At 40.4% G+C, this 27171-nt stretch overlaps 1 protein-coding gene and 1 non-coding gene across 2 annotated transcripts; both read right to left on the bottom strand.

The window, feature by feature from the left end:
- Positions 1-239: 239 nt before the first annotated feature.
- On the bottom strand, positions 240-23731 carry LOC135479798 (histone deacetylase complex subunit SAP130-A-like). Its single transcript, XM_064759703.1, has 19 exons — positions 23611-23731; positions 21582-21781; positions 20724-20847; positions 20029-20253; positions 18817-19102; positions 17432-18309; positions 14983-15111; positions 12243-12504; positions 10891-11042; positions 10487-10627; positions 9862-10039; positions 8876-8974; positions 6703-6818; positions 6206-6266; positions 5251-5360; positions 3454-3588; positions 2680-2783; positions 2332-2460; positions 240-1256 (listed from the first exon to the last, which is right to left on the bottom strand). Exons 2-19 carry the CDS (start codon positions 21723-21725, stop codon positions 1107-1109), a joined length of 3423 nt encoding a protein of 1140 aa, XP_064615773.1. The 5' UTR covers positions 21726-21781; positions 23611-23731; the 3' UTR covers positions 240-1106.
- Positions 16208-16358, bottom strand: LOC135479901 (U12 minor spliceosomal RNA). The gene has a single exon (XR_010445887.1). It is a non-coding gene; the product is annotated as a U12 minor spliceosomal RNA (small nuclear RNA).
- Positions 23732-27171: the final 3440 nt, after the last annotated feature.

The raw sequence follows: 27171 nt of genomic DNA, 5'->3' as shown, positions 1-27171 counted from the left end.
GATAATTACAAACACCTGGGGTAGGCTGTTCTAGTGTACTCAAAGTTAAGCCAAGAAATTTAGAAAATTTGTCTATGAAATAACTACTGTTTGTTCTTTAAATGATTCTACAGAAACTACCTTCAACTGCTGTGTTGAGTTTCATATCTGTAACAGTTAAAATGTTGGATATCATTCACATAAAGTGAAACACGTACCTGGGGGTGGAGAAGGCGGGGGTGGAGGGTGTGGGGGGGGGGAAGTGAGCGATTTAAAGCATGAGACTAAAAAAAATACAAACAAACAAAAAAGAAACAGAGTTTTCATGCACTAGTTCCACTCATCATGTGAAGCGATGAATACTATGAAGCTTCATCCTGAATACGGGCCGTTGTTGGGTTTTTTTTTTTTTACACCTAATGAAAAAATTACAGATACAATTTCTCCAATTGTGACAGAGGCTGGATTGACTGGAGTATCTGCTGCCTTGGTTAAAAATGCTTCCAGAAGAACCTGCCTCAATTTCATGACAAATAATATCTACGCTGTCCATGTATGAACTACAACGGTAACCTTCAAACAGATAACGACTCAAACTGCAAATCGTACACATGTAAATCACTCTGTCCTCTGTACATCAACATGTTCGAGGATACTTTAAACTGTGTTGTACAATAAACTGTACAATGTACAAGCAGTTAAAAATCGGGCCTAATCAAGCACTAACCTGGCACCCAATTCTGATTAAATTCAACGATAAAATCCAACATAACAGTTATGTTGCACACAAACCAGCCAGCCACGGGTCTGGTTCAGATCTCAATAATAAAAACAAAAGTCAACATTTGGAGCTTTGTCCAGTGAGTCTTTGGCTAGACATGACCGTCTTGTAACAATGGCTCTCATTGGCTGTTTTTTTTCAGTCTTGCACCAATCAGCAGAGAGAGAATTTGGAATTGCCCACTGGAATCATCCAATGACATCCCAGAGACAGTTTCATGTGAACGACATGGAATCCAAACTTGTTCAGGGCAATGAAAGTTTCTTTCTACGATGATAAAAGCATAGAAGAAAGAAATAACCTGAAGCGAAAAAACCCCCCCAAAAAACAACACAACAACTTCTGGCTAGGACCTTTCCTTTTTCTTGATTGGTCGTTTGCTCATGTGCTTGTTGATGATTTCTAGAATTCTTTTCTTGTGGTCTAAAATCTTCAGCATGGAGTTTCTGGCCTCTGCTAGCTGATCATTTACCAGCTGACATCTTTGAATGTTACCCTGGAAACAGAAATGACATCATTCATATAAAGCTAAAGTGATAATCAACTTTCACTAGACTTCAGATTTTCTACTTCCCAGACATTTATTTCTCTTTGAATGAATGAATGAATGTATGCTTGGGGGTTTAACGTCGAACTTGACAATTGTTCAGTCATACGAAGAGGAGGAATCATTAGGTGTCTTCTTGTGAGTGAGGGCTTGGGGTCACATGTCATATTTAACAATTTTTCAGTTATACGAGGAAGAAGGAGTACTTATAGTGCATGTAATGTACCTCCTTGTTGCAGAACAGATTCCCATCACTCTTTTATATAGTGCTACTTCACTGAGACAGATTACCAATGGCAAATAAGCCACGCCACCCGAGCCATTATACTGATACGGGTCAATCAGTCGTTGCACTATCCCCTTGATGCTGAACGCCAAGCGAGGAAGTTACAAATTCCTCTTTCACAAGGTGAATACTGTGAATCACTTAGTGTGTCAAAGAGAGCATCAGAATACACCGAACACTGGCGTCACCAGGCTAGATTGGCCAATCACCAAGGCTTTTAACCATAACCGTTGTGAACTTGGTCTACCAAGACTGCTGGTATTTATTTATTTGATTTATGTTTTACGCTGTACTCAAAAATATTTGATTTATATGACGACGGCCAGCATTATGGTATGAGGAAACCGGACAGAGACCATCCACAGCTGGCTGCCAGACATTCCAACTTACCGCCAGAGAGAATGCCAGCATGAGCTGGTCTTGAACTCACAACGACCGCATCGGTGAGAGGCTCCTGGGTCATTACGTGACGCTTGGGCTAACCAACTGATCCCTCCTCTGTTTGCAGGTAAGGCATGGCGAAGATTATATTTTGTGTTTTACAGAAAAAAAACCCCCATCTACGCACATTAAATACGATCAACGCTAACAAAAGCCAGAAATGGAATACAAAAACCCTGAAAATCCATGTATTTATATTGTCTGATTTTGAGGTTTTTATGAATTTCCTCTGTTTTGTAAATATGCCTTCAACAATTTAAACTGTTGTGGCGTAATGCTTAATGCCATGAGATTTACCTGTGTGAGTTCATGCACCCGACTAGCAGCTACCTCCTCTGTGTGGGCACCGGACTGGGTGTTCACCCGTGGGGCAAGGGACGACTGGATGTCTGTGATCTGAGAACACATCTGCTTCTCCAGGTCATTCTGTGGACAGACAATAAATGAATGTTTAATGAATCAGACTCAACCAGCAGGAACTATCCATAACTAATTAATTTATCAATTTTATTGGGTTTTGATATGTTCAATTCACATGCATGTTATTTATTTATTTCATTAGTGATTTTATGCCATGCCCATGAATATTTCACTCATAGCAACATATCAAGAAGGGTACTTGTGACAGTACAGTGGTATACATACCAGATCTTCTAACTGTGCAGCCATGTAGTATAGTCTCCATCCTGTGGCTTTCTGAAGCACACTTTTGCTATTTGACAGCTCGTTAACAGTTGGTCGCCTCTCTTCTGAAACACACAAAAGTTTATTAGTAGGTCCTGTCATAATTCAAGCTGGGTTTGAACACAAATTTCATTTGATTGGAGTTTTATGCCATACTCAATAATACTTCACTCATACGACTGTGGCCAGCAATAAGGTGGGAGATACCTGTGGTATTGAAAGGATGCTTTTCTGTTCTTCATAACACAAGTAAATACATACCTTTTTTCCCCCCTTAATAGGGGAGTTTCAAGTTCGAGCTCTATTTATTTATTTGATTGATGTTTTACGTCATATTCAAGAAATGATGATTTCACTTAAGTGACGATGGCCAGCATTATGGTGGAAGGAACACGGGGGAAACATGCTGTTCCATCACCTCAAGAACATAAGGAGATACTACAGGTATGGAAGGTATTATTTATTTATTTGACTGGTGTTTTACGCCGTACTCAAGAATATTTCACTTATACGACGGCGGCCAGCATTATGGTGGGAGAAAACTGGGCATAGCCAGGCGAGACCCACGACCATCCGCAGGTTGCTGCAGACCTTCCCACGCACGCCATGTATGGACGGACCCTTTTTTTTTAACCTTTACAGATAAGAGTTTGCACCTTTACCTGAAACTTTCACCTATTGGTGTTTTTGCTAAGGCCCACATTTAACATACACATGCACGTTGAAATAAATCACCTTTTGGTTTGACATCCTGATACTTGTTAAAATGGTTATTCCGAGCTTTCCAGGAACAATTATAGAAATTCATAATGGAGATGTTTGGCTTCGTCCTCTCTACGGTCCATCGAACGCCTTCCTCATCGTAAAAATCTAAGACAAACAATGATGAAAAAATCAATTACCAAAGAGAAGGCGAAAAAGAAAAATGCAAAACTTTATGCAGTAATCACAGATATTTCACTTATATGACAGCAGCCAGCATTATGGTGGGAGGAAACTGGGCAAAGCCAGCAGGGAATTCCAAGTACATGCATGTAAGTGCCATGGCCACATAACTCTCATGACAATGCAAGATAATTACCATGACAATGCAACATAACTACTATGGCAACATAACTACCATGACAATGCAACATAACTACTATGGCAACATAACTACCATGGCAATTCAATGTGGTAGTTATGAACACTTCCACAGCTTTGTTACAACATCTGCAGTGTAACATGAAAGATTGTGGTGTAAATTCCCAAAGTATTCACACAAAGCTTGTTGTGACATGAAGACAGTGCACTAAAAGAATCTACACAAATCAAATAAAATCACACCATAAAAAATACCACCTCCGAACAGATTATCTAAAATGGGCTCAAAATGTGTTCAATTTAAATTTATTTATTTATTTATTTGATAGGTGTTTTACACCATACTCAAGAATATTTCACTTATACAGCAGCAGCCAACATAATGGTGGGAGGAAACCAGGCAGAGTGTGGGGGAAACCCATGACAATACGCAGGTTTCTGTCAGACCTTCCCACATACGGCCGGAGAGGCAGCCAGCATGACCGCACTGGTGAGAGGCTCCTGGGTCACTGCGCTACACTGGCGTGCTAAGCCCATCAGACACAGATGCACCCGGTACAATTTAAACACTATAAAACAGATGTTTTGCCTAAATTAAAGGTGGAGAAAACATAAAATTACTTAAAGTTCAGATGAAAGATGGTGAAAAGTTGTTACTGTGACCAATTTTTCTTTACAGAGAAAAACACACATAGAAATACTTATTAGTATTTGGGACAACCTTTTGGTATATTCAGTCTTTGCGTAATAATGTTATAAATGAAGATGTACCACGTGTTTAATAAATATATTTGCACTAGAATTTGGTGTTAACTAATTTGCTAAATCTGGATTTTGATCATATTCATATTTTTAATATATTCATAAATATTATCATTATTCATGTTAAATGCCCTGGTTTGGATAAAAATAAAAAATTCACATTCAAATACATCTGTTAGACACGCTACCACATCCTTTTTAGAACATTATTATGCAACAATGAAAGTACCAAATGGTGGCCCAAAATGCCTACCATACAAAAAAATTTAAATATTTTTTTTCAAATACCTTTTTCTCCTGCAAAAAAAAATATCGCCACAAAATTCTGACAGTTGTACTGATCTTAAAAAGATGTTTGAAGGGTTGTTTGGAAACCAGTAGTAATATTTTATGTCATCTATTTGCAACAATAAATTCTCCTTCTTGACTTAACCCTTTGGGTGGTTTACAGTAAGCATTCTTCCTATGAAACCCATGAAGGCCCCCGTGGCTCAGCCGGTTAGCGTTCCAGCCGTTCGTGGACAGGTCTGCCAGTAACCTGCGGATAGTCATGGGTTTCCCTCGGGCTCTGTCCAGTTTCCTCCCACCATAATGCTGACCGTCGTCGTATAAGTGAAATATTCTTGAGTACGGCGTAAAACACCAATCGAATAAATAAATACATAAATATATAAGGCATAAACTTACCCTCTTTGACTTCCTGTTTGATGGAGTCACGCCTCTCCTCCTTCACTTCCATGTGCCGCTCCACCTCTTCGTCGGATGATGTTGCATCTCTAATCTCCTCCACAGTGCTTCTTAGAAAAAGTACATTGTTAAACCTTAAATCTATGACATTGCTGCAAGTCTATAAAACTCCTTTAGTTTTACATACACATTACAATGTTTCACTAAAGGTCTGGTATGTCTGTGAAGCCCAGAAACTGGCCAATCAAACCAATTAAAAAAAGAGACATATATTGCACTGAAAGTTGCTCCTTCATATGCAAAAAGGTTGAGGAATTAGGGACATTGATTTTTAAAGCTTTTTGGTCTGCTCCTCAGCTCCTTGAGCTAATATAAAAATGTTATTCTGTATTGTAACAGTTAACAAATGTTCACTCAGGTTTTCGTGGCTGATTAACACACCCTTTGCAAATGACCAGGAGTGTGATTAGCACACCTAAATTAATCCCCTCTAGACTTATGCTTTGGTCAGATGTGCCTGATTCTCTATTGTTTTACTAGCACACTCAGACTTTATTTCTTTATGTCTTTAATTCAAAGGCCTGGTTCACTTTTCCTCACAAATTAATCATGTCAACTCACTGGTCTATCACTATCCTGATCATTCCTCATAGATCTACTATTTACTTTACAACATCCACCTTTCCAGTCCATTCTGGACTGTCAGCTAGCACGATTTTAGGTTACACATTACTTTTCGACACGAGTTTATTGCAGCCTTGCGAAAGGAACCCACTGCTGACAGGTTTACATTCTGAAGCGCTGCCTCACTGGAACACCATGCTGAAAACACCAGACATGACACCCCTTGCCCAGTCAAAGCGTTCCAAGGCCTATTTCGCTATCTGAAAATGTAACCTAAAGTTGTGGTTCAAGACCAACTACATTTACTGATGTAATGAACATGGAGACTTACAGAAGTTGTTTCCGAGGCTTTTTCCTGGGTGATGCTTCCACATTGTTCAGAACTGGCACTGCTGTTGACATATAAACATGCAATTGTTAAATAATGAGCACAAATCATAAATACACACTTGCCAGAACTACCCTCAAGCAGTCTGCACTAATACTCGGCACATGTTGTAAATTGAGAGGCCTATGAATTTGCCAAGCACCTTTTGGTTAGCTGGGGCCACTTTCACAAAATTTCGTAACTCAATTTTGCATGGTTTTTCTTGTGAATGACTTATGGCACTATCACCCAGAAAACATCTTTTACAGAAAATATTACAAGAAATATCATTTAGAAAGTTTGTGAAAGTGGCTCCAGATCCATAAACTCCCTCCAAGTGTGACTAGACAGACAGACAGAGGCACAAAACTTTAGAAGAACATAGATTATGAAAGCCTCAAGACCAAAGGAGGCTACAACTGCTGTCAACAAAAAGGTAGTGTTGATTTTTTGGGACTTACAGTTGTCTGCAGGATCTGTCAGCTCTTGTTTGACCTTGAACTCAGAGGTCAATGGAGCGGCCTCATTTGATAAGGCTGTGTCAGTCGATGATTGGCTGTTCTCTCGTGATTCCGTCCTGAAGAGAGAGAAAGAGAGAGAGATTAAAAACATTAGCACAGTAAGCGACATTTACATTTCCAGATGCGCACCACTACACTTGCCACAACAAAGCAGCCATGGTCCAATTAGCATCCAGTAGCGGACAGTCGCCTTTGATTTATTTATTTATTTGATTCTGCAGATTTCCAAGGAAGAATTTCAATTCATGAAACAGATATTTCCAGCTCCCGTGTAATGTGAGATCTCTGGCCATGACATTTGGGTGGTTGACTTAGCCAAAAAATTGGTTACAGGATTTAAGCCTTCAATAACTGATTGCTCGGTTTCGCCACGATGCGAAAAACACATCAATCGTTCGCAGCAAATTGGTTATGTGAACATGTTGCTAATAAAGCCATCTACAGTACTTCCTAGCAGATTTTTTTAATTTTATTTACTCTAACTTCAGCAAAGCCTATTAATTTGCATATGGAGTTGGTTGTATTGCAGTACAGTCTGCCATCAAACATGTCCAGCAGAACCCTTGAATAGCACAATGGCGAAAAGCATGAACGATGATTAGCATACATCAGGGTGAATCAGGAAGCCTCTATAAAACATATTTGTCACACCCGCTAGGAATCACATGGCTTTCCAGGCCAGACCAACATGTGTTATATCCCTGAGTATTTTATTTTCTTTTGAAGATTAATAATTACTTCTACAGTTAGCTACTTGTAGTGTGTGTCCTATCCAACTGGCGTAGCCCTCACCATCCCTGTCTGATAAAATGGTTTCTTCCACAGAGCAAAATGATATAACCACTACTTGACTACTGAAAGTATAAATTCAGTTCAAACTGAATATCACCTTTCTCCGTTTACTGCTTTCTCTGCTTACTACTGCTTTCTCTACTTACTGCTGCTTTCCCTGCTTACTGCTACTTTTTCCGCCTACCGCTAGCTCAACAAGAGCACAATACATGACTAACAAATGCCACCAACTAACACGTGTTGTGTACATAACAGAGGAGACATTTAGTGCGCATGTTCACGACAGGAAAATGTGGCTGAAAGTCGAACAGTACTTCCTTAGCCAAAAGTTTTAATATCTTGTTTGAACACCGAAGCCTTCTCAGGGGTTACCTATACACGGCCGCTAAGTTAATAGGTGGTTTGTAGACTGGACTTCATGGCACAAATAACAGGAGACAGTGCAAATGCACTGGCCAGATTAATAAACAGAGGGTGAACCTCAACACAATTTGGTCAGAGCAGAAAGCTGGTGACCGCATTTAGTGCACAATGGCATTGAGATCAAGTTCAATAGAATACTTTGCAGCATAACGGCACCAAATGACTGCTTTCATTCACAGTTGTATTGGCGCTTGTTTTTTGTTTGCCAATGGACGAGTGTTAAAACAACCTGGGAAAAGGTAGCTGTAACAGCTGCATGGCTCCTATTTTGTGTTAGCTGTCGTGATATCATACCCCGAGGGTAGCCGGCAATCTGTTGTGGGTAACTCTAATATACCTGTTGAGGTCTACGCAGTTCAAGCACTGCATTTTTGGACATATTCAGGGGGACAGATCATCGTAACCAATTTATCAGTCTGCACAATTACACTCCACGTAACTGACACGCGAAAAAATTCCTTTTTTTTCGTGCCAAATTTCATGGCCTGAGATCTCGTGACATTTCTGTTAAAAAACATGTCCGCCATGTGAAGTGCGAAAGTCCCATAGGCATGAACTGACAGATTTAAGAAAAAGCACATATGAATGTGATGAAGACTTCAGGACTGGTTCAACTAAACTCAAATTGTTATAATGATAATGCGTTACACAAATTCCACCTGAACTTTTTCTGAACGTGTTATTGAGCAATATTTTTGATTTTTATAGTTCAAGTTTCAGAATGTTAATGAAACTCAAAATTCAACGAGAGAAGCAATCAGCAGCTTGAAAGGACTCCAGTTTTTGAGGAGCTCATGTTCGGCACGCTCTTTGAAGTCTGACGATGTGATTTAGATATAAAATTTAACGAGGCATCAAGCACACATCGGTACAGCATTAACAGTTTGTGAGGACTTACACTGGAGTTTTAGGGGAGCTGTTGTTTGACTGAGGAGCAGACTCTGGCCGTGGGCTCTGGTTGTCATTCAGCGCGCAGTAAGGCTTCTTCACTGGAGTCCTGACAACCATACAGAACACAAACACTGCCAGAAAAGGTAAATCCTCAAAATACATATGCACATACATCTATAAATCTTTCAAACTATTTAAACTCACCAATGCGGCCTCTGTGAGTTCAAGTCCATCCCATGCTGGTCTGCCGCCAACCTGCGGATGGTTGTGGGTTTCCCCCAGGATCTGCCTGGTTTCCTCCCACCATAAAGCTGGCTGCCGCCGCCGTATAAGTGAAATATTCTTGAGTACGGCGTAAAACACCAATCAAATAAATAAACAACTATTTAAACTCTCCACAAAATTTTTTCAAAGGCATCCCACTCCAAGACTGTAGACTCAATTGTAATTCTTACAATTTTCTGCAGCATTTTGTCATCTAAAGGAACTTGGGAATAGTGACCACCCAATCAGAGCTTAATGACACTTTCTGAACTTGTATTTTCAGTATTAGGCTACACCAATTTAATTTCATGTTTTACGGACATTCTAAAAAAAAACCCCAAAATGTAACAAAACTAAACCTGAAAATGCACCTTTACATTTTGTTCTATCACCATGTTTTTATGAATTTCCTATTACTGTAGACTTACTGATTCTATAAATTATGTCTTCAATAGGAAAAATGGCCAGGACGATCTACATTTTCCACAAATTAGATGACTTTCAAGTTTTTATTTTCATATCCTCCTCTAACATTCAAAAAGAAGATTTATTCTGCCTGTGAAGGAAAATTTAAAAATGGTGTGGCGTTAAGCACGACCCAACATGGGATTGAACTCCATATTCCATGCTAACCGCAGTGGACAAAGTCCTCAGTGCTGTTCAAGCCACATGGCCTATACAAACACTAACAGGTCACCTGTGTCAGGATTTTTACAAGAAAATGCTCACCCATCACTCGTGCGCTTCCTCAGAATACTTGGCCGTGGAGAAGCACTTTGAGAGGAGTGGCCAGGAGTATTCTGGGAAGGCTGTGTGGAGGTTATGGTCGGACCCGCGGGAGACAGCGTGTACGTGGGAAGGCCAGAGGTCACCGTAATCGTAACTGCCTCTGAGGTCAGACTGCTCCCTGTGAAGAACACATCATAAAGTGAAATTTGAGACTCGATGGAAAAGTATTCAATCTGAACCTGACATAATTTGCATCACTTCAATTTGTATAAATAAAAGTGGATATACTCTTTAAAATTACAGAAATGGTAAAATTTAGTAAACTTTTATGCAGTCCAAAAAAAAAAAAAAAATGCCTGAATTCCTCAAATTTTTCCATCTTTGAAATTAGTTTGATTACAAACTTTAGATTATTTCATCGTAATATCTAATCTCAACAACATTCAACTGCATGTCTAAATGTATCAAATTTGTCGGTTTTTCCTGCAAGGATATACCATTTGATATAAGCGAGTTACTTTTCCTTTCAACAGGACTTTTAACCATACCTGCTTAGTCAGTTAGACAATTACAGGGTGAATTCAAACCATATATTCCAATTCAAAGGCAGGGGCAAATAACCAACCTTCTGTGTTTGCAGGAAAATGTGTCTGGAGTGACCTGGAAGAGTCTACTTGCAGCATGGTATGGGGTAACCTTGTAACTGAGCCTCCCCCCTGTATAGAAGCCTGCAATGAGGCGGCCAGGTTTGGTGTGGGACTGGTGACTGAAAGCAGAGCATCACCTAATGAGGACAGGGTAATATAAATGTTTGTACATGAAAATCAGCAGATTTGACAGTTTTCTGACACCACCCTCGACATCCTGCAGAGTTATTCAATAAACGAAGGCTGATTTGGTAAATGCAGTGTGATTTTTCTACAAATCTTGATTGCTTTCAATAAAAACACATGGAGACCCTGTTTCCAACTTCAACCAGGTTTATGTATTGACTTCCTACATTAGACATGGTAACAGGTAATAACTTACTGAGTCTTGGCCTTAGTGGACCCTGGGGTAGGGCCTGTGAGGTGGTGATGTTTGGGTAGACCATGGTTTGGTAGGCCCCTGGGGGCATCCCATAACTGCCTGTGTAGTAGTCCGAGCAGATAAACTGACCCATGTGAGTCACACCACTGGCTCTGAAAACAGACATGGGACAAAACAGTTAGACATCCATCTGCAAATGCCTATTTTAAGGTTTTATGAATAAATTTAAATTGTTACTAAAATTTAATACAGTGTTTAAGTGTGATTACCCTCAAGACCTTCATAAGAATGTTGTGAGTGAGTGCTTGGGGTTACGTTGTACTTAACAATTTTTCAGTCATACGATGACGAAGGAATCCTTAGAGTGCATGTAATGTGCCTCCTTGTAGCAGGACAGATTTCCACTTTTCTTTTATCTAGTGCTGCTTCATCGAGACGACTTACCGAAGGTAGAGTAGGTAGTGTAAGGAGAAAACACATTTTAGAGTAAGTACTGTAAGGAGAAATCACATTTAAGCGGAAGTAGTGTAAGGAGAAAACACATTTTAGAGTAAGTACTGTAAGGTGACACATTTTAGAGGAAGTAGTGTAAGGAGAAATCACATTTTAGAGGAAGTAGTGTAAGGAGAAATCACATTTTAGAGGAAGTAGAAATCACATTTTAGAGGAAGTAGTGTAAGGAGAAATCACATTTTAGAGGAAGTAGTGTAAGGAGAAAACACATTTTAGAGTAAGTACTGTAAGGAGAAATCACATTTTAGAGGAAGTAGTGTAAGGAGAAATCACATTTTAGAGTAAGTTTGCAGGTTATTGTATAGACACATGTCCACATGTCAATCATATCAATTTGAATTGAACTGCACAAGGAATAACATAGTCAAGGACAAAAATTTTCTGTCATTCATGATAATCACCCTGCTGTAATCATTTTGTGAAAAATAACAAGAAATATTTAGAAATATTTGACTTATAAGAGTAAATCACATATACCCTAAATGACCTAAAAATCCGGCCACAAAAGAACATTTTTGGAGGCAAATAAATGTCATGAGATATTACTTATTATCATCCTACTTTCCCCAACACCTCTCAAAACACTTTTCTAAAATCAACAAAATTCCCAGAATCTGGAAAAATGAGCAACTTAGTCGTGGACGAAATTTTAGGTCATTTAGGGTACAGCTTCACACGCTTTTTCACCAACCAAGGATCCATTCTACATGGCAAAATACAGCATTCCCTGTAAGATGCAGGGACAGAACCAACGCCTTGCCAATGTTAAGGATTGAAAGACAAGCATCTGAACTGTATAACCATAAGCAGACCTCTACTGCGCAATGTGATACGCTTACCTCTCTGTGCGAGTGTCTCCATGTGTGGGCTGGCCTGACATGGCCATGGAGGTTGTAATGGGTGTGGCTCCCGCGGACCCTCGGTTCACGGACGACATGTAGACACCACCCACCTGAGGCTGGGCCCCGATGTGCATGTCCTGAACTGTCACGGTGCCAGTACCCGTCGTCATCGATATGACCCCAGGGGTCGTCGTTGTACTTGTTGTGCCTGTCAAGGGAGCCAACTGTGGTTGATGATGGCGCTGAGGGGTAACTTTAGCTGTAAGATATAAAGGTGAAGAACTTACGAAATTGTAAAGCAATAGTTACATGTCAAAAGTTAATTAAGTGTGAAATCTTGTATCAGGTTCATCCATATTTTAAATATACTGTATACGCACGTAAAGAACTGGAATGCGTGTATGTATGAAGGAGTCTGAGAAGATTGGTTTTGCTACTTACTGATTCACTCAGAAAATAAAGCACCACTGTTTACTATTATCTGCTCACATTTTACAGCCACCTAATTCTGAGAGATGTCAGAAACAGAAAAACAATTATTCATATTTTCACCTGTACCATCAGGTGTTATCAAAGTAAGATATAAAATCATCATACTCTCCTGGAGTTTACTAAATGGGGAACTTCAGCATTTATTATAAACTGTAGTCTAGATATCAATCAACCAAAAAACTGTACGTTCTAATATTGGCTATTTTCTGGAGGTCAGAAAGTCAGACAGTAAGCCTGGGGGTTAGACAGAAAGGTAAGGTGTTCTTCAAACAGAACCTTTTCATTGAGCAGGGTGTCCAGATTTCACCTTCCCCCCTGCCATATCTCCATTGTGAAAAGATCTGAAAACATCGACTGCAACCTGCACTTTTTCACTTTCATCTTGCATGGATGGAAGGATGGAGTAGGGTCACACTATGGGTCTAATCTCATACAATAATTTGTTTTCCCCACCTCATGTTGTGGTTTTGCTGATCACTTGTATTCAGAGCTGTGAGTAGCAGTTGTGATTAGGCAAGAGACAGACCGATGATACATCCTAGTTTTGTTCAGACTTACCTATGGGTAATGAGGTTGTGGTCATTGTGGAGGTTATACCTGTACAGGTAGCTATTGTGGTCAGGGAGGGGACAGACAGACCACTGATAGTGTTGTACACACACTTACCTCTGGGTAATGAGGTTGTGGTTGTTGTGGAGGTTATACCTGTACAGGTAGCTATTGTGATCAGCGAGGGGACAGACAGACCACTGATAGTGTTGTACACACACTTACCTATGGGTAATGAGGTTGTGGTCATTGTGGAGATTATACCTGTACAGGTAGCTATTGTGGTCAGCGAGGGGACAGACAGACCACTGATAGTGTTGTACACACACTTACCTATTGGTAATGAGGTTGTGGTCGTTGTGGAGGTTATACCTGTACAGGTAGCTATTGTGATCAGCGAGGGGACAGACAGACCACTGATAGTGTTGTACACACACTTACCTATTGGTAATGAGGTTGTGGTCATTGTGGAGGTTATACCTGTACAGGTAGCTATTGTGGTCAGGGAGGGGACAGACAGACCACTGATAGTGTTGTACACACACTTACCTCTGGGTAATGAGGTTGTGGTTGTTGTGGAGGTTATACCTGTACAGGTAGCTATTGTGGTCAGCGAGGGGACAGACAGACCACTGATAGTGTTGTACACACACTTACCTATTGGTAGGTATGGTGGTCAGCGAGGGGACAGACAGACCAATGATAGTGTTGTACACAGACTTACCTGTGGGTAATGAGGTTGTGGTCGTTATGAAGGTTATACCTGTACAGGTAGCTATTGTGATCAGCGAGAGGACAGATAGACCACTGATAGTGTTGTACACACACTTACCTATGGGTAATGAGGTTGTGGTCGTTGTGGAGGTTATACCTGTACAGGTAGTTATTGTGATCAGCGAGGGGACAGACAGACCACTGATAGTGTTGTACACACACTTACCTATTGGTAATGAGGTTGTGGTCATTGTGGAGGTTATACCTGTACAGGTAGCTATTGTGGTCTGTGAGGGGACAGACAGACCACTGATAGTGTTGTACATACACTTACCTATTGGTAATGAGGTTGTGGTCGTTGTGGAGGTTATACCTGTACAGGTAGCTATTGTGGTCAGCGAGGGGACAGACAGACCACTGATAGCGTTGTACACACACTTACCTATGGGTATTGAGGTTGTGGTCATTGTGGAGGTTATGCCTGTACAGGTAGCTATTGTGGTCAGGGAGGGGACAGACAGACCACTGATAGTGTTGTACACACACTTACCTATTGGTAATGAGGTTGTGGTCGTTGTGGAGGTTATACCTGTACAGGTAGCTATTGTGGTCAGCGAGGGGACAGACAGACCACTGATAGTGTTGTACACAGACTTCCTTACGGGTATTGAGATTGTGGTCATTGTGGAGGTTATACCTGTACAGGTAGCTATTGTGGTCAGCGAGGGGACAGACAGACTACTGATAGTGTTGTACATACACTGACCTATTGGTAATGAGGTTGTGGTCGTTGTGGAGGTTATACCTGTACAGGTAGCTATTGTGGTCAGCGAGGGGACAGACAGACCACTGATAGCGTTGTACACACACTTACCTATGGGTATTGAGGTTGTGGTCATTGTGGAGGTTATGCCTGTACAGGTAGCTATTGTGGTCAGCGAGGGGACAGACAGACCACTGATAGCGTTGTACACACACTTACCTATGGGTATTGAGGTTGTGGTCATTGTGGAGGTTATGCCTGTACAGGTAGTTATTGTGGTCAGGGAGGGGACAGACAGATTGGTGTTGAGTTGACTACTGATACTGCTGACAGACAGAGGCATCACACCTGAAACAACACATACAAGTTACATGTAATTCCTGACAAATACAATTCACAGATCTACCTCACTACTCTAAAATTTCTCACTCACATGACAGTGGTCAGGTCTATGCCTAGAGTAAACCAATGCCGTCTGTGAGATACCTGACAAACCACCTGACTTAAAATTGCTGCAGGAAAAGCTGGATTTGAACTCTAAATCTCATTGGTCAATACCCTGATAGTCACTCAATCATATTCACTTATAACAGTGCTGCTGGCACCTGAGAATGACAATTCAATAGAAAACTTTCAGCAACCTTTGCAAATTTCTGAGTAAACGGTTGAGGGCCCTCTTTGACAGAACTTTGAAAATCAATTTTTGGTAACTTTTCTCGTAGATCACATCGCTGTGTGGCGATTTAAAACATATGTCAATTATGAAAAAAGTCAGTAAACATTGATTTATGAAGTTTTGCAAAAATAGCCAGAGCAGAGGTTTGCTTACCTGTGATTAAATAAAAATGTATGTACCCTAATTCTTCTAATTTTTGGGACAGATGTTCGTAGCGTTGAAAGTAGAATACTACATAGAGGATATTGCCCAGTGAAGATTGAATACCATAACTATTGTTCGAGTAAGACGTGGAAATGATAACCCATGAGACGCGAACAATATTTATGGTATTACCTTCACTGGGCAATATTCTATTTATTATTTATATTCTATTTATTATTTATATCCTGACATTTTCTCTACATGAATATAAATATGTTTATCTGTTGCACCTGTGAAAAAAATTAGCCATGTGCCATCTTCGTCCTATTTCTGATTCTATTCACACGCGCTGCACTTTCGTTCATGTCCCCACTCACAAAACCTTTATAGTTTTAAACGCTGTCTATAAGCAATTATACATTCTACAAATGTGCTTACTGCATTATAGGTATTTATGTAAATTAAGCACATGAAGAATTTCTACCTCTTTTTTGGCGAACTACATATGGTATGATTTCACAGCCCTGCACGAAGTAACTCAATTAATGTCACACATGACATGTTCAAAAGTAGTTCCAGCGATGTGGGTCATGGGTCTCAACTTTATAATTGAAATGCTGGGGTCGGGCAGATCACATCTTCCACGGCATCCCGCTAAAGTAGGCGGGTCACCGGGAGGCGACCTGTACCCCTCAAGAAATTCTTCAGGAATGTTAATCCTGGAGCCTGTCGTTACCCAGGCTCATTATTTTCCTTACTCATTAGTTTAAGGCATACCCTTTCTATGTGCAAGTTTCAACTTAGTGCATTTTGCATACGTGTACACATTGTGGGCCCCGCACTCACCATACATAAATCAGTTACGACCTTAACAAAGACATCCATTAAAATTATTCCTCATTCAAGGTTTCAGTACATGTGTTTTTATTTTGTCATGTTTTTAAATGTGTTCACTTTATCGTTAAGCCAGTCTCAAAACAAAAAAAGTCTCTTCATAAACCATGAATGGACTCAACTGGATTCTATTAAGGGGACGTAACTCTTGATAACTTTGACAAAGTGCAGCTCTAATTTTTAAGTTCAGGAAATCACACTTTTCCAGTTCATTTCACGTTAATCAGGATGCTGTGTTCACAAAAACACAGTTCTAAAAATAACTTAAATTTATTTTTCTCATCATTTTCCAGTTTTTACATGTAGTTTCGTGTCCAACATCCAATCTTTTAAAGGGAATCACGAGGGATAAATCTCCTGGGCAGATATTTTCCCCAAAAAGTCAATTGAGGGAATTATACCAGTGACTAACTCATCTAAACAGACCATTATACTTTTTCAACAACAAAAGTGCATTTTAAGAGGCAAAAAAATATCTTCAATGACTACTTCTTATGCTGATTTTTTTTTTCTTCAGTGGGATATCACCCCAAAATGCAAACACACCTCTTAACACCATTATATGGTCAATGAAATTCTTGGAATCATGAATAATGAGCAACTTACCTATCGTTGTGGGCGAGATTTTAGATTGATTACTGTTCTGCACTTCTTGAATGTTACATATTTTGGTAATTTACAGCAGTAATTCACATAAAACTTCATGTAACTTTACACCAACCAATCACCCATTTGTATTACAAAATTCCATGAAATTAAAGGTCACATGATTTACTGTACCTTCATTTTGCATATTTAAATGGCATACAGTGAGCATGACATATCAAAATAGAATTCTAAACTTTCAATTTTTAATCAATGATCATACAAAGACTTTAATGCAAAAAAAAAAAAGTGGAAAAAAAAAAAACAGCGTAGGTAATATGCACAAATAAGATCTACCACCTGTCTTACCTGGTTTGATAGGTTTGGAGGTGATAGGTTGATGAAGTCCCTGGTGAGACTGCGGGTTAACGCTTGTCACAGGTACTTGGGACAGTACCACTTTGGATGATAGGGGAGTGCTGGCATAGGGCTGGGGCAAATGCACTGTCTTTGTCTGGGGATGAGAGAGGTGGGACTGCAGGGGTTTCCCTGAGAGTTCGAGACCACCCCTGTGTTGTGGCATTTTTCCTGGGGTGTCCCGACTCACGCGCTGAATTTGCACTTTCTCTCCAGTGTCTGCAGTGGCCCGCACAACTTGCACTTTGTTTTGAGCGCCGTCAAGAGCAGTCCGTTGCAGCTGCAGTTTACCAGCACCACTGCTATCCAATGGTATTTTGTTTGAAGCTTCGACACCTGTTAATTTCTGAGCCTGAACTTTTGGCCCAGTGGTATCCAGCATTGTCCATGGCACAGTTTGCACATGCGTTTGCACTTTACCAGGTAAGTCACCAATGACTTTCGCCGACAGCACTTTTCCTGTTGGATCCATGACTGGCCTATGCACAGAAATCTTGGCTGATGACGCGTCCATTGACGACCTCTGTTGCATTTTACCACTGTTTTCTCCAGCAGTTGTTCTGTGGGCTGGAGTTTTGCCCCCTGGATCCACAACTGACCTCTGAAATTGTCCCGTTTTGGCAGTTGCTTCCATCGTTCTGGGAGGCTGAAGCTTGGTCAAGGAGTCTGTCTTGCCAGGCTGCAGTTTAACAGATGTGTCCACTAACATCCTGGCTGGAGCTTTCCCAGTTACCTCCCCCGCACCAGCACGCGAGGCCTGCAGTTTAGCTGACATCTCAACATTGGTCCTTTGCTGGGGTAATGTCAACTGCATGCTATTTGGCTGGGACCTGAAAAAAAATGTGGAAAATCACAAACATTATCTATTTATTCATTATTTGGTGGTTCTGAGGTTTAGGGAGGGTTCAGCCAAGAATAAATACATACAAGATCTGATAATAACTTGACAGTGTAGTGTGATAAATGTTTGACTACAGAGCAACTTGAACATCTCCAAAACACAGAGCATCAGGCTATTGTTCATTCTTTTTTAGTTTCTCATGACCCTGTACAGGTGTCCTGCTTAATCCTGCTTATAGTTATTTTACCTGAACAGTCGTATGGGAAAAAAAAACCTCAACAGTTACCAGTCTGTCCAAATTTATTCTGTATAGTTAGAAAACTGCATAAAATAAGGTAAGTGTTTGCAGTAATGTTTTAACTGCTAACAGCTTAACAGTATGGAAACAGTACGTCAGCCAGTGTTTCTTCCCACCATAATGCTGGCAGCCATCGTATAAGCGAATTATTCTTTGAGTAAAACACCACCTTAATAAATAATAAATAAATAAATGTACCTGCTATGAGCCTGGGCAGGGTCCACATGTTGTTGAAGCTGGGCCGTAATAACAGGAGAGCTTGCCCTTGTAATGGGTGGCGTGCCAGGGCGTACGGGGGTAACTAGTGCTCCCTGGAGGGTGCCACCACGAGGCTGTATGTGCTGATGAAAAGTCTGCGGGGCAGATGGCGTCGATGACACGGGAATTTGAATGGTCGCTCCTTGGGTGCCCGGGCGGAGGATTGCTGTGGCAACCGTCTGACCTGATTTAGGACCTGTAAGTGCAGACACTGCAGCAGCTGCACCTGAAAGTCAAAAAATGGTCTTAGGTGTTGGTTGATTGTTTGTAGTTGAATGACTGTACCTAGACCTTCAAAAGTAAAGCCTGAAGTGGTAAAGAAAAAGTGGCTCCGCCTTACCCCAAGTAGTCAACCAACACTGGACAAACAGATGAACACTGTAAAACGAGCCAAGGTCAATTAATTTTGGCCCTAGCAGTTCTGGCGACACCTAAAAGACTGCTGTCAGGTAAAATGTCAAATCGCCGACCGGGACTAGGAAGGAGACAAACATGCCTCAAATGTTTACCTGTGCTCTGGTCAACCCCTTGCCCACAAATTCTGGCCTATCCCAATGACAAGTTTACTGTCAGCTACAATGTCAAAATACTGATGAAAATATAGGTACTCTACCAGAACCACATAATCACTTATTACTTCTAGGTGTGTATTCATTCTCTTAAAGTGTAACTAAGCCATAGTGGTGTGTGTTGTGTAACCTGCTATCGCTGAACCTTGTGCCATTCTCCGGATTTGACTCGGTACGAAACAAGGTTCAGGAGTATTGGGTGACAAAACAAACACCAAGATGCAGGTGTTAAGGTCTATTCTACCCCCAAAAATGAAGAAAATGTGGCAAAAACTGCAAATTTCATGCTGCTACTCTGTTTTACTCCCTCCACAGTGGTCATGCATTTTAGGCCAATCAACGGCATGCTTAGGCCATAGGAGTCAAAGCTACGTATGTATGATGTTGTGTCTTATTGTTGCGTGACGTACAAATGCAAAGGTTTATTGAACACGTATTAAGATGTCATAGCGCTGGGCCCAGATTAGATCATCTTGAAACAAATGTTTCTTTCTCCACATTAGGGCATCTGGGGTTAAATATAAAAACATGCAAAAAACTTTGCACATAACACTGAAGAAATAAGGTAATAATAGTTAACTACCTTTAGGCAGATGTGAGGGGAACTGCATATGGCCAGACCCTGGCTGCATGGGCGCCCCACGCATCATGGAGTTCATGGGCGCCCCAGAGACTGAGGAGGCGATCTGGATCATGCCTGGCTGACTGACCGTGGCTGCTGTGCTTGTTCCCCCGGTCAGCGAGTGACTCAGACTGCCACCCGCAGATGCCAGTAATGCTGAGGGTGCCCCTGTGGATACTAATGTATCTGGAGTGGTAAAAGTGATGTATGGATGTATGTAACCCAGCAGATTAGGACAAATTCCCTAGTACAGGCTCTTCAGTACATATCTTATTTTCTAAGATTTGAAGAATCAGGGCATTCTAGCCCAACTAACCCTCTAAAACAGATCCTAGAATTTAAATTTTCTTTGTTTTTTTGTCAAATTATATAAACTTTCAGTTTTTCTGATTAGTCATAATAATACAAAAAAAAAAACAAAAAAACAAAAACAAAAACACCTCACAAGAAACAAAAATTCACGTCTGACTCACATGTACCCTATTTCTTGAAGGACAGCTATGGTATAATCAACCCAAAATTTATGCTTTTCAAAAGCATACTTATAATATGAATTGGAAGTAGATCTGAGAAGCACTGATCTTCTTGTGAAACATTAAAAGAAAAAAAACCAATGTATTTCATTAACAATGAATTCGGTATCTTAACAAACTTACTGCTTGGAAGTGCACTGCCCACAGTCTGGACCGGTCCAACACGAGCTAATGTATGCGACGTCATCTGGGCTTGTATTGGCGCTGGAGCAATTGGACGAGCAACAATTGTGGTCTTCTGTAGAGGCTGCGAGAAAACAATTTTTCATAGGTAGCCATATCCAAAGAGTAAAATTCAAACAAACATAGGTTCCGAATGCTTCAGGTAATTTTGAAAATTTTAATAATTTAGAAATTAACAACAACAAAAGACTTGGTAGCTATCAGGCTATCATGCAGGCAGCCAGAAATGTGAAAGAGGGTGTCCAAACACATCCCTTTTTGAGGCCACTTTGTTATAGCCATGACAGCAGGGTGTTCAGATTTCATTTTCTCCTATCTCTCCCATATTAAAAGTGCTACAAACTTCCCCTGGCACTACAGTGCAGCCTCGCTATAGCGAGGGGACAAGTTCCAGGGCATGTTATATGCAACCTTGCGCAAATAAAAAGGCATTATGTACGTACATTTCTTGGTGAAAAATCTTTATTTGTTCACAGTTTTAGCTTTTCTCACATGAAAGTACATCACAGATTTTTTAAGGGACAAGATTTGGGTCGTGTTATATCTGATTGCACTCTATATCAAGGCGTCATATTGCAAGGCAAAACCTTAAGATCAACACATGCAGTAATTTTTTGAGACACCACCTTTGGCACATACCTTGACATATTTCGAATTTCTTAGCACCCGGGGAATTACAATACGCTTTACAATGGCCTTTCAGCTTTCAAACATAAGCTGGTATATCAAATCCTACCAAAATGGTTTAATTAGCTTGTCACCTTGATTTTTCAATATTACTATTATTGTCATTCTTACCTGAAATTTTACATGCTGGTCTCCATGACCTGCAGATGGCGCTGGTAAAATATGAGCGTGCGAATTCGAGGCAGTTCGGTCAGAGTTATCGTCCTTTCGTTTCTCGGTTGAGGATGGGTAAATTGGAGTTGTCTGACTCGCCATTCTTATTCTCCTCAAAGCCCTCCCTTTCTAGCCAGCTGTTTGTCACATGCCTCATACTGCAACAGATGATGTGTTGTCCAAATCATGAAAATAACACAGAACATTACCATTTGCTGACTTATCTAGGACAAATTTTTGGATTGCCACTAAGTGGCTGAAATACTGTCAATGCTGCTGGCTTTAAGCCCGTCATTAATTCATTCAAAAAATGATATCTATTAATTTAATTGAGCAACATGCAAGGTGTAATGTTTAACATGAATGATTGTTCAGATGCTGAGAACATTCTGCATAATACATGACATCATGTGATCTGTATAACATGATGTGATACAAACACCCACAAATACCATAAAAGGGAACAGAGGCCTGATGCCTCTGTTGAATACATCGCAAATGGAGAACAGTACATGAGAGTGCGTTCTTTAAGTCTACCTAGAATATGCAGCTGGGGCAGAACTAGGTACCTTAAAATAAATGTTAATAGACAAAAATATATTATTTAAAATCTTCTCTGCAGGCAACATGAAAAACAAGTTTATACTATTAATAATTTTGTAAGACGAATCAGAAGCCACCTAAGAGACCACCTAATCTCCTTAGTAACAAACGGCGTAGGTGAAGAAAATGGTCCTCTCAACGTTATTGCAACATTATAGGAACATGTCTATTTTTCAATCTGTCAACAATCTTGTATCCGTTGGATTTGTACAATTTTCAGCTTTTCAGATAGTCTGAGTATTTCTGCAGAGCTTTCATGATGTTATTTTGTACAACTTGGCCTCACTGGTCGCTAGCGAAGTGGCAAAAAGTGACCTTATCCCCAGTGCTTTAACATTGGGCCGCCAGATTTGGACACGAAAGCGTGGTTATATGACCCCCAACTTCCGACCCGTCTTACAGAATACTTGACAACTAGGGCCATTTTTCTTACAGTTGTTGTTTTTCACATACTTTTTAACCATTTCAAAGTTACCATAAGCACAGCTGTATCGTACCAAGAGTGTTTGTGACTGAACATCCACTTGCTCTGTATCGTTTTACAGATACATACGACTTTCCTTTACTGCAGTAAATAATTTCATTCATTTTGCATTCCTTTGTAAGAAACACAAGGATTCTACATGTCTAGTGATGTGGAATCGTTAGTTGCGTGTGGTATTGTGAATTTCAGAAACGGGCTGGAAACTTTTGATTTTTCATCAAGGCTATGGGAGAAACAAGGGTCACAAAATATAAAATCGTAAAATGTGTCGTAGTGGTACAGATCTGAATTACGCAAATTAAAATAACTCCTAGAGAATGACATGTTATGAGCTGCAGTAACGAAAGAGGAAGTTGATCATGCCGCTGTTCTGGGCATGCGCAAAATGAGCAATCAATAGACAGCACATCCCATTCAATGCGGAAATGTAGCAGACGATTTAGAACACATTCAATCAACAAAACAAGAATTCGATGTGTCTGAGTTTCCATAGACTGTAACAGACCAAACACTTCAATGTTTAGCTTTAAGTGCGCATCGAGAAGACCAAATTATCATGGTAAATTTCAACACTTAAGGGACTGCCACAACGTTCCTTTCCGCGGTGCATCACATTCAGAATTTTCTACATTAAGAAAATCGCTCCAACCCTCTTTAAAAAAAATCTAAACGGACTTCTAAATATTAAACACATTACAGCATTGTGAAAAATTTAAAGATAACGGGTTTAAACAAAACTGACAAGTAAATTAAAGCACGCGCATGTCTGCACATATCCAGAAACACGAATAGATGCATCGCGTCTGGCTGATAGATAGTTGATTCCCGCGATCGCTGTTTGTCAAGAAATCTCACCGGAATATGACAATACCTTTAACCGTTCAAAGTCAAAAGACTTACCAGTTTATGAAGCTGCTAAAAAAGTTACTGCCAGTATCGTCAAATCTTGGATAAGACGGCTAAATCTTCAAGAAAAGCTGTTGTAGCACGACGCCTTCTGAAGTAACGACGCTCCTCGGTTAGAATCGCGGGTCACAAACATAACAGCTGATTGGTTAATAAGGTCACGTGGCATACTTTGGTCGTACAAAAGTCACATGATCAGTAACCTCCGACCCTTTGGTATGAGGCGCTGGTCGAGTGGGCTACATGTATAGTGCCTTCATCATTCTGCTCTTTTTGCTTATCGTTAATTTATGTGTGAAAGCGGTCAAGTTTATGAGAACTAATTTTTAAATAAAATTAACATAAGAGCTTATTGTCGTGATTAGTGGATCACTGATTAATGTCATAACGTCAATATTCTTGAATGTTTTAAAACGGCACACATGGGTACAAATATATTTATTTACTTGATTGGTGTTTTATGCCGTGCAGGTAGGCCTACTCAAGAATACATCCCGTTTTCAACGGTGGCTAACGTTATGATGGGAGGCAACAGAGCAGAGCACGGGGGAAAACCACGACCATCCAACAGGTAGCTGGAAAATCTTGTAGGACTATATAAAAAGCAAACGTGTGGCTGGATTGTCAGTTTGTGCATGAAATGTGGTTGATCGCGTGTTTGTGTACCCTCGTAGGCCTGCACATTTCTTTGAATACATGTTCTACTTCTGCCTTTGAATGTGTGTGATGTAGATCTTTGATATTCATCCATCGATAGTATGTGATCTATTGATTTGTGTTACAATCTCATCATCTTCAACGCAAGAAAACTGCAAGTGAGCTGCCCGACTATCTAGTGTGACGTCAGCCATCGCTGCGACTTGACCAGTGAGGTCGCATGTTCGAATCCCGCTCTCGCTACAAATTAGTCAAATGAGGCGGATGAAGGTCCAGGGCTGCTACCAAGAACATCTGATGATGGAAGGATTTCAGAAAGAGGATATACGCACGGAGACTGATGAAACTTGTGTGGATGCTATATGTGTGTATGTATGCTTGGAGTTGTACGTCGCACTTTTCAATTTTTCAGTCATATGACGACTGGGAGTCATTAGGTGCATAGGTGTGTATACATATACCGTACATGTCTTCTTGCTGCGGAGCGAGTCCATACCATCAAAGCGCTGCCGCCATGCACTGAAGCATCACACCGATGACACCAGCCATGACAGCCAATGCACTCAGTCCCCTATTATGCTGACACCGCCCGAACCGGTCGTGTTTAATTGCTCTAACCTCTGTGCGCTGATATCCAAGCGAGGCAGCAATTAAGAAATACCATTTGAAAGTCTTTGGTATGCATGACTTTACCCGGTTTCGATCTCAGGTGTTCCGACTTCGGGGCCAACGGTCCATGAGCAACATGACGAGAAAGTAATGCACGGATTGTCATGAAACTATGCAGATAAATAGCTTTTCTTTTGCAATTTTCGTGATTCACTTTCCCGATGAGGAGATCCGAAAATTTCCAATGATTCTTCATTGCCAGATATCAGTCTATCTGTCAGCAACTTTACGGGGAAATGTATAATCGGATTTTGATGAAAGTTTATGCAACGCTCGATGTTGACATAAGTACTAATCCGTTGCAATTTGGTGCTGATCCGAATCTGGCTCATCCTATAAACCCATTAAGTTTTTGAACGAGTCTCCACTCTTACCATGCAGGTAGGACAGAAATGCAAATTTTTCTTTTGCCTTAGGCTGTGTCAGAGTATTATCCCTTTGATCAATTCATTGTGCGGGAATTTGTACCTGGGCTGTGTATACCACAGTACGGGGACTTGAACCGTAGCTTGTAACGAACGTCTATGTGTCATATACTTAAGTATAGAGGCTATATGCATCATATACAAGAGAAAAAGAAGTCTCATGTATATGATGTATATAGCCTCATATATATGGTGCACAGTTGTGTAACGCCTACGTGGGCGAGATGTTTAGCGTGCCAGCACGGGGCAATGACCCATTAGCTTAAACATGGTTGCTGCGATTTCAAGTCCAGCTCATGCTGGCTTCCTCTGCGTCCGTACTTGCCGATGGTCGTGGGTTTGCTCCAGGCTCTGCCAGGTTTCCTCCAACCACGATGCTGCCCCGCGCTGTATAAATGAAATATTCTTGAGCACGGCGTAAAACACTAATGAAGTAAATAAATAAATAAAAACGCTTGCTGTTTCGGAGAGCCTTCCTGTCTGTTCTTTTGCCGGATAGATTTCTTTTGACGGATATTTCATTTTGACAGCATAGATTGTCTTGACACGCAATTAATGTGCCAAGTTTGGATAATTTTGTCTGGAACCAGAGAAAAGCGTTTATTTTTTTCACGAGATTCCACCACCATAACTTCCCCTTTGGGGGAATAAGATGTTGTATTTTACAAGTTATCGCATGTCATTCCTTGCGTCTTTCCAAAATCGTTGAGAACTGTTGATTGCTCCTCTTGGTCTTTATTTCATACTTTATCTGCTTTGTTAGGTCTTTCAGTTTGGTGGTTTGTGTTGAACGTTATCTTGTGAATTGACATTGTAATTATTGACCAGAACGTCCTACACTCAAAAAATGAATCTGTTCATTTTAACAGATAGTCTTTTGTAGGGGTGATGCTAGGATGTATTCTGTTATTGTAACATAATGCTGTGTTATATTCAACAGAATAATCTGTTAACCTAATAGAATCTTTATGTTTGACTAATAGAATGTGCGTATTATATTTAACAGAATAATCTACTGCAATAGCAGAACACATTCTGTAGTACCACTCAGACAGCAGATTTGAACAGATACCTCGCCCTTTATAATATAAAACGAGGCAGGCAAGCGAAGCAATGCCGTGACTAAACAGAGCAGCCAGAAAAATGCCTGGCAAGGACTGGATTCGAATGAATGATTATGGCTGAACGTCACATCATCAACACTAAATCCATATCGTGGCAAGGACTGGATCCGAATGAATGATTATGGCTTAACGTCACATCGTCAACACTAAATCCATATTGTGGCAAGGACTGGATTCAAATGAATGATTATGGCTGAACGTCACATCATCAACACTAAATCCATATCGTGGCAAGGACTGGATTCGAATGAATGATTATGGCTAAAGGTCACATCGTCAACACTGGATCCAAATCGTGGCAAGGACTGGATTCGAATGAATGATTATGGCTTAACGTCACATCGTCAACACTAGATCCATATCGTGGCAAGGACTGGATTCGAATGACTGATTATGGCTTAACGTCACATCCCCAAAATTGCATCCATATGGTGGAGCTGGATTTGAAGGCACAACATCGTTGATAAACGGCCTGATAGTCTCATGCCCCCAAACATGGATAATTACATAATGATACGCCTGCAAGTTTAAGTGTAGTACTTATAATAAGTTCATAATGGAATTGCGCTTGTTTTCATCAATGTAGGTCTATTATGTCGTTAAGCCTTATCATTATTTAATTACAGTGTATTAACTGGTTCATTCATTTGAATTTAGGTGGCTAAATATGCAGGTCCCTG

This window comes from Liolophura sinensis, chromosome 12 (genome assembly GCF_032854445.1).
Source record: "Liolophura sinensis isolate JHLJ2023 chromosome 12, CUHK_Ljap_v2, whole genome shotgun sequence".
NCBI lineage: Eukaryota > Metazoa > Mollusca > Polyplacophora > Chitonida > Chitonidae > Liolophura > Liolophura sinensis.
Note: the sequence above shows the minus strand (reverse complement) of the source record. Positions and strands in the feature narration are given on the sequence as shown.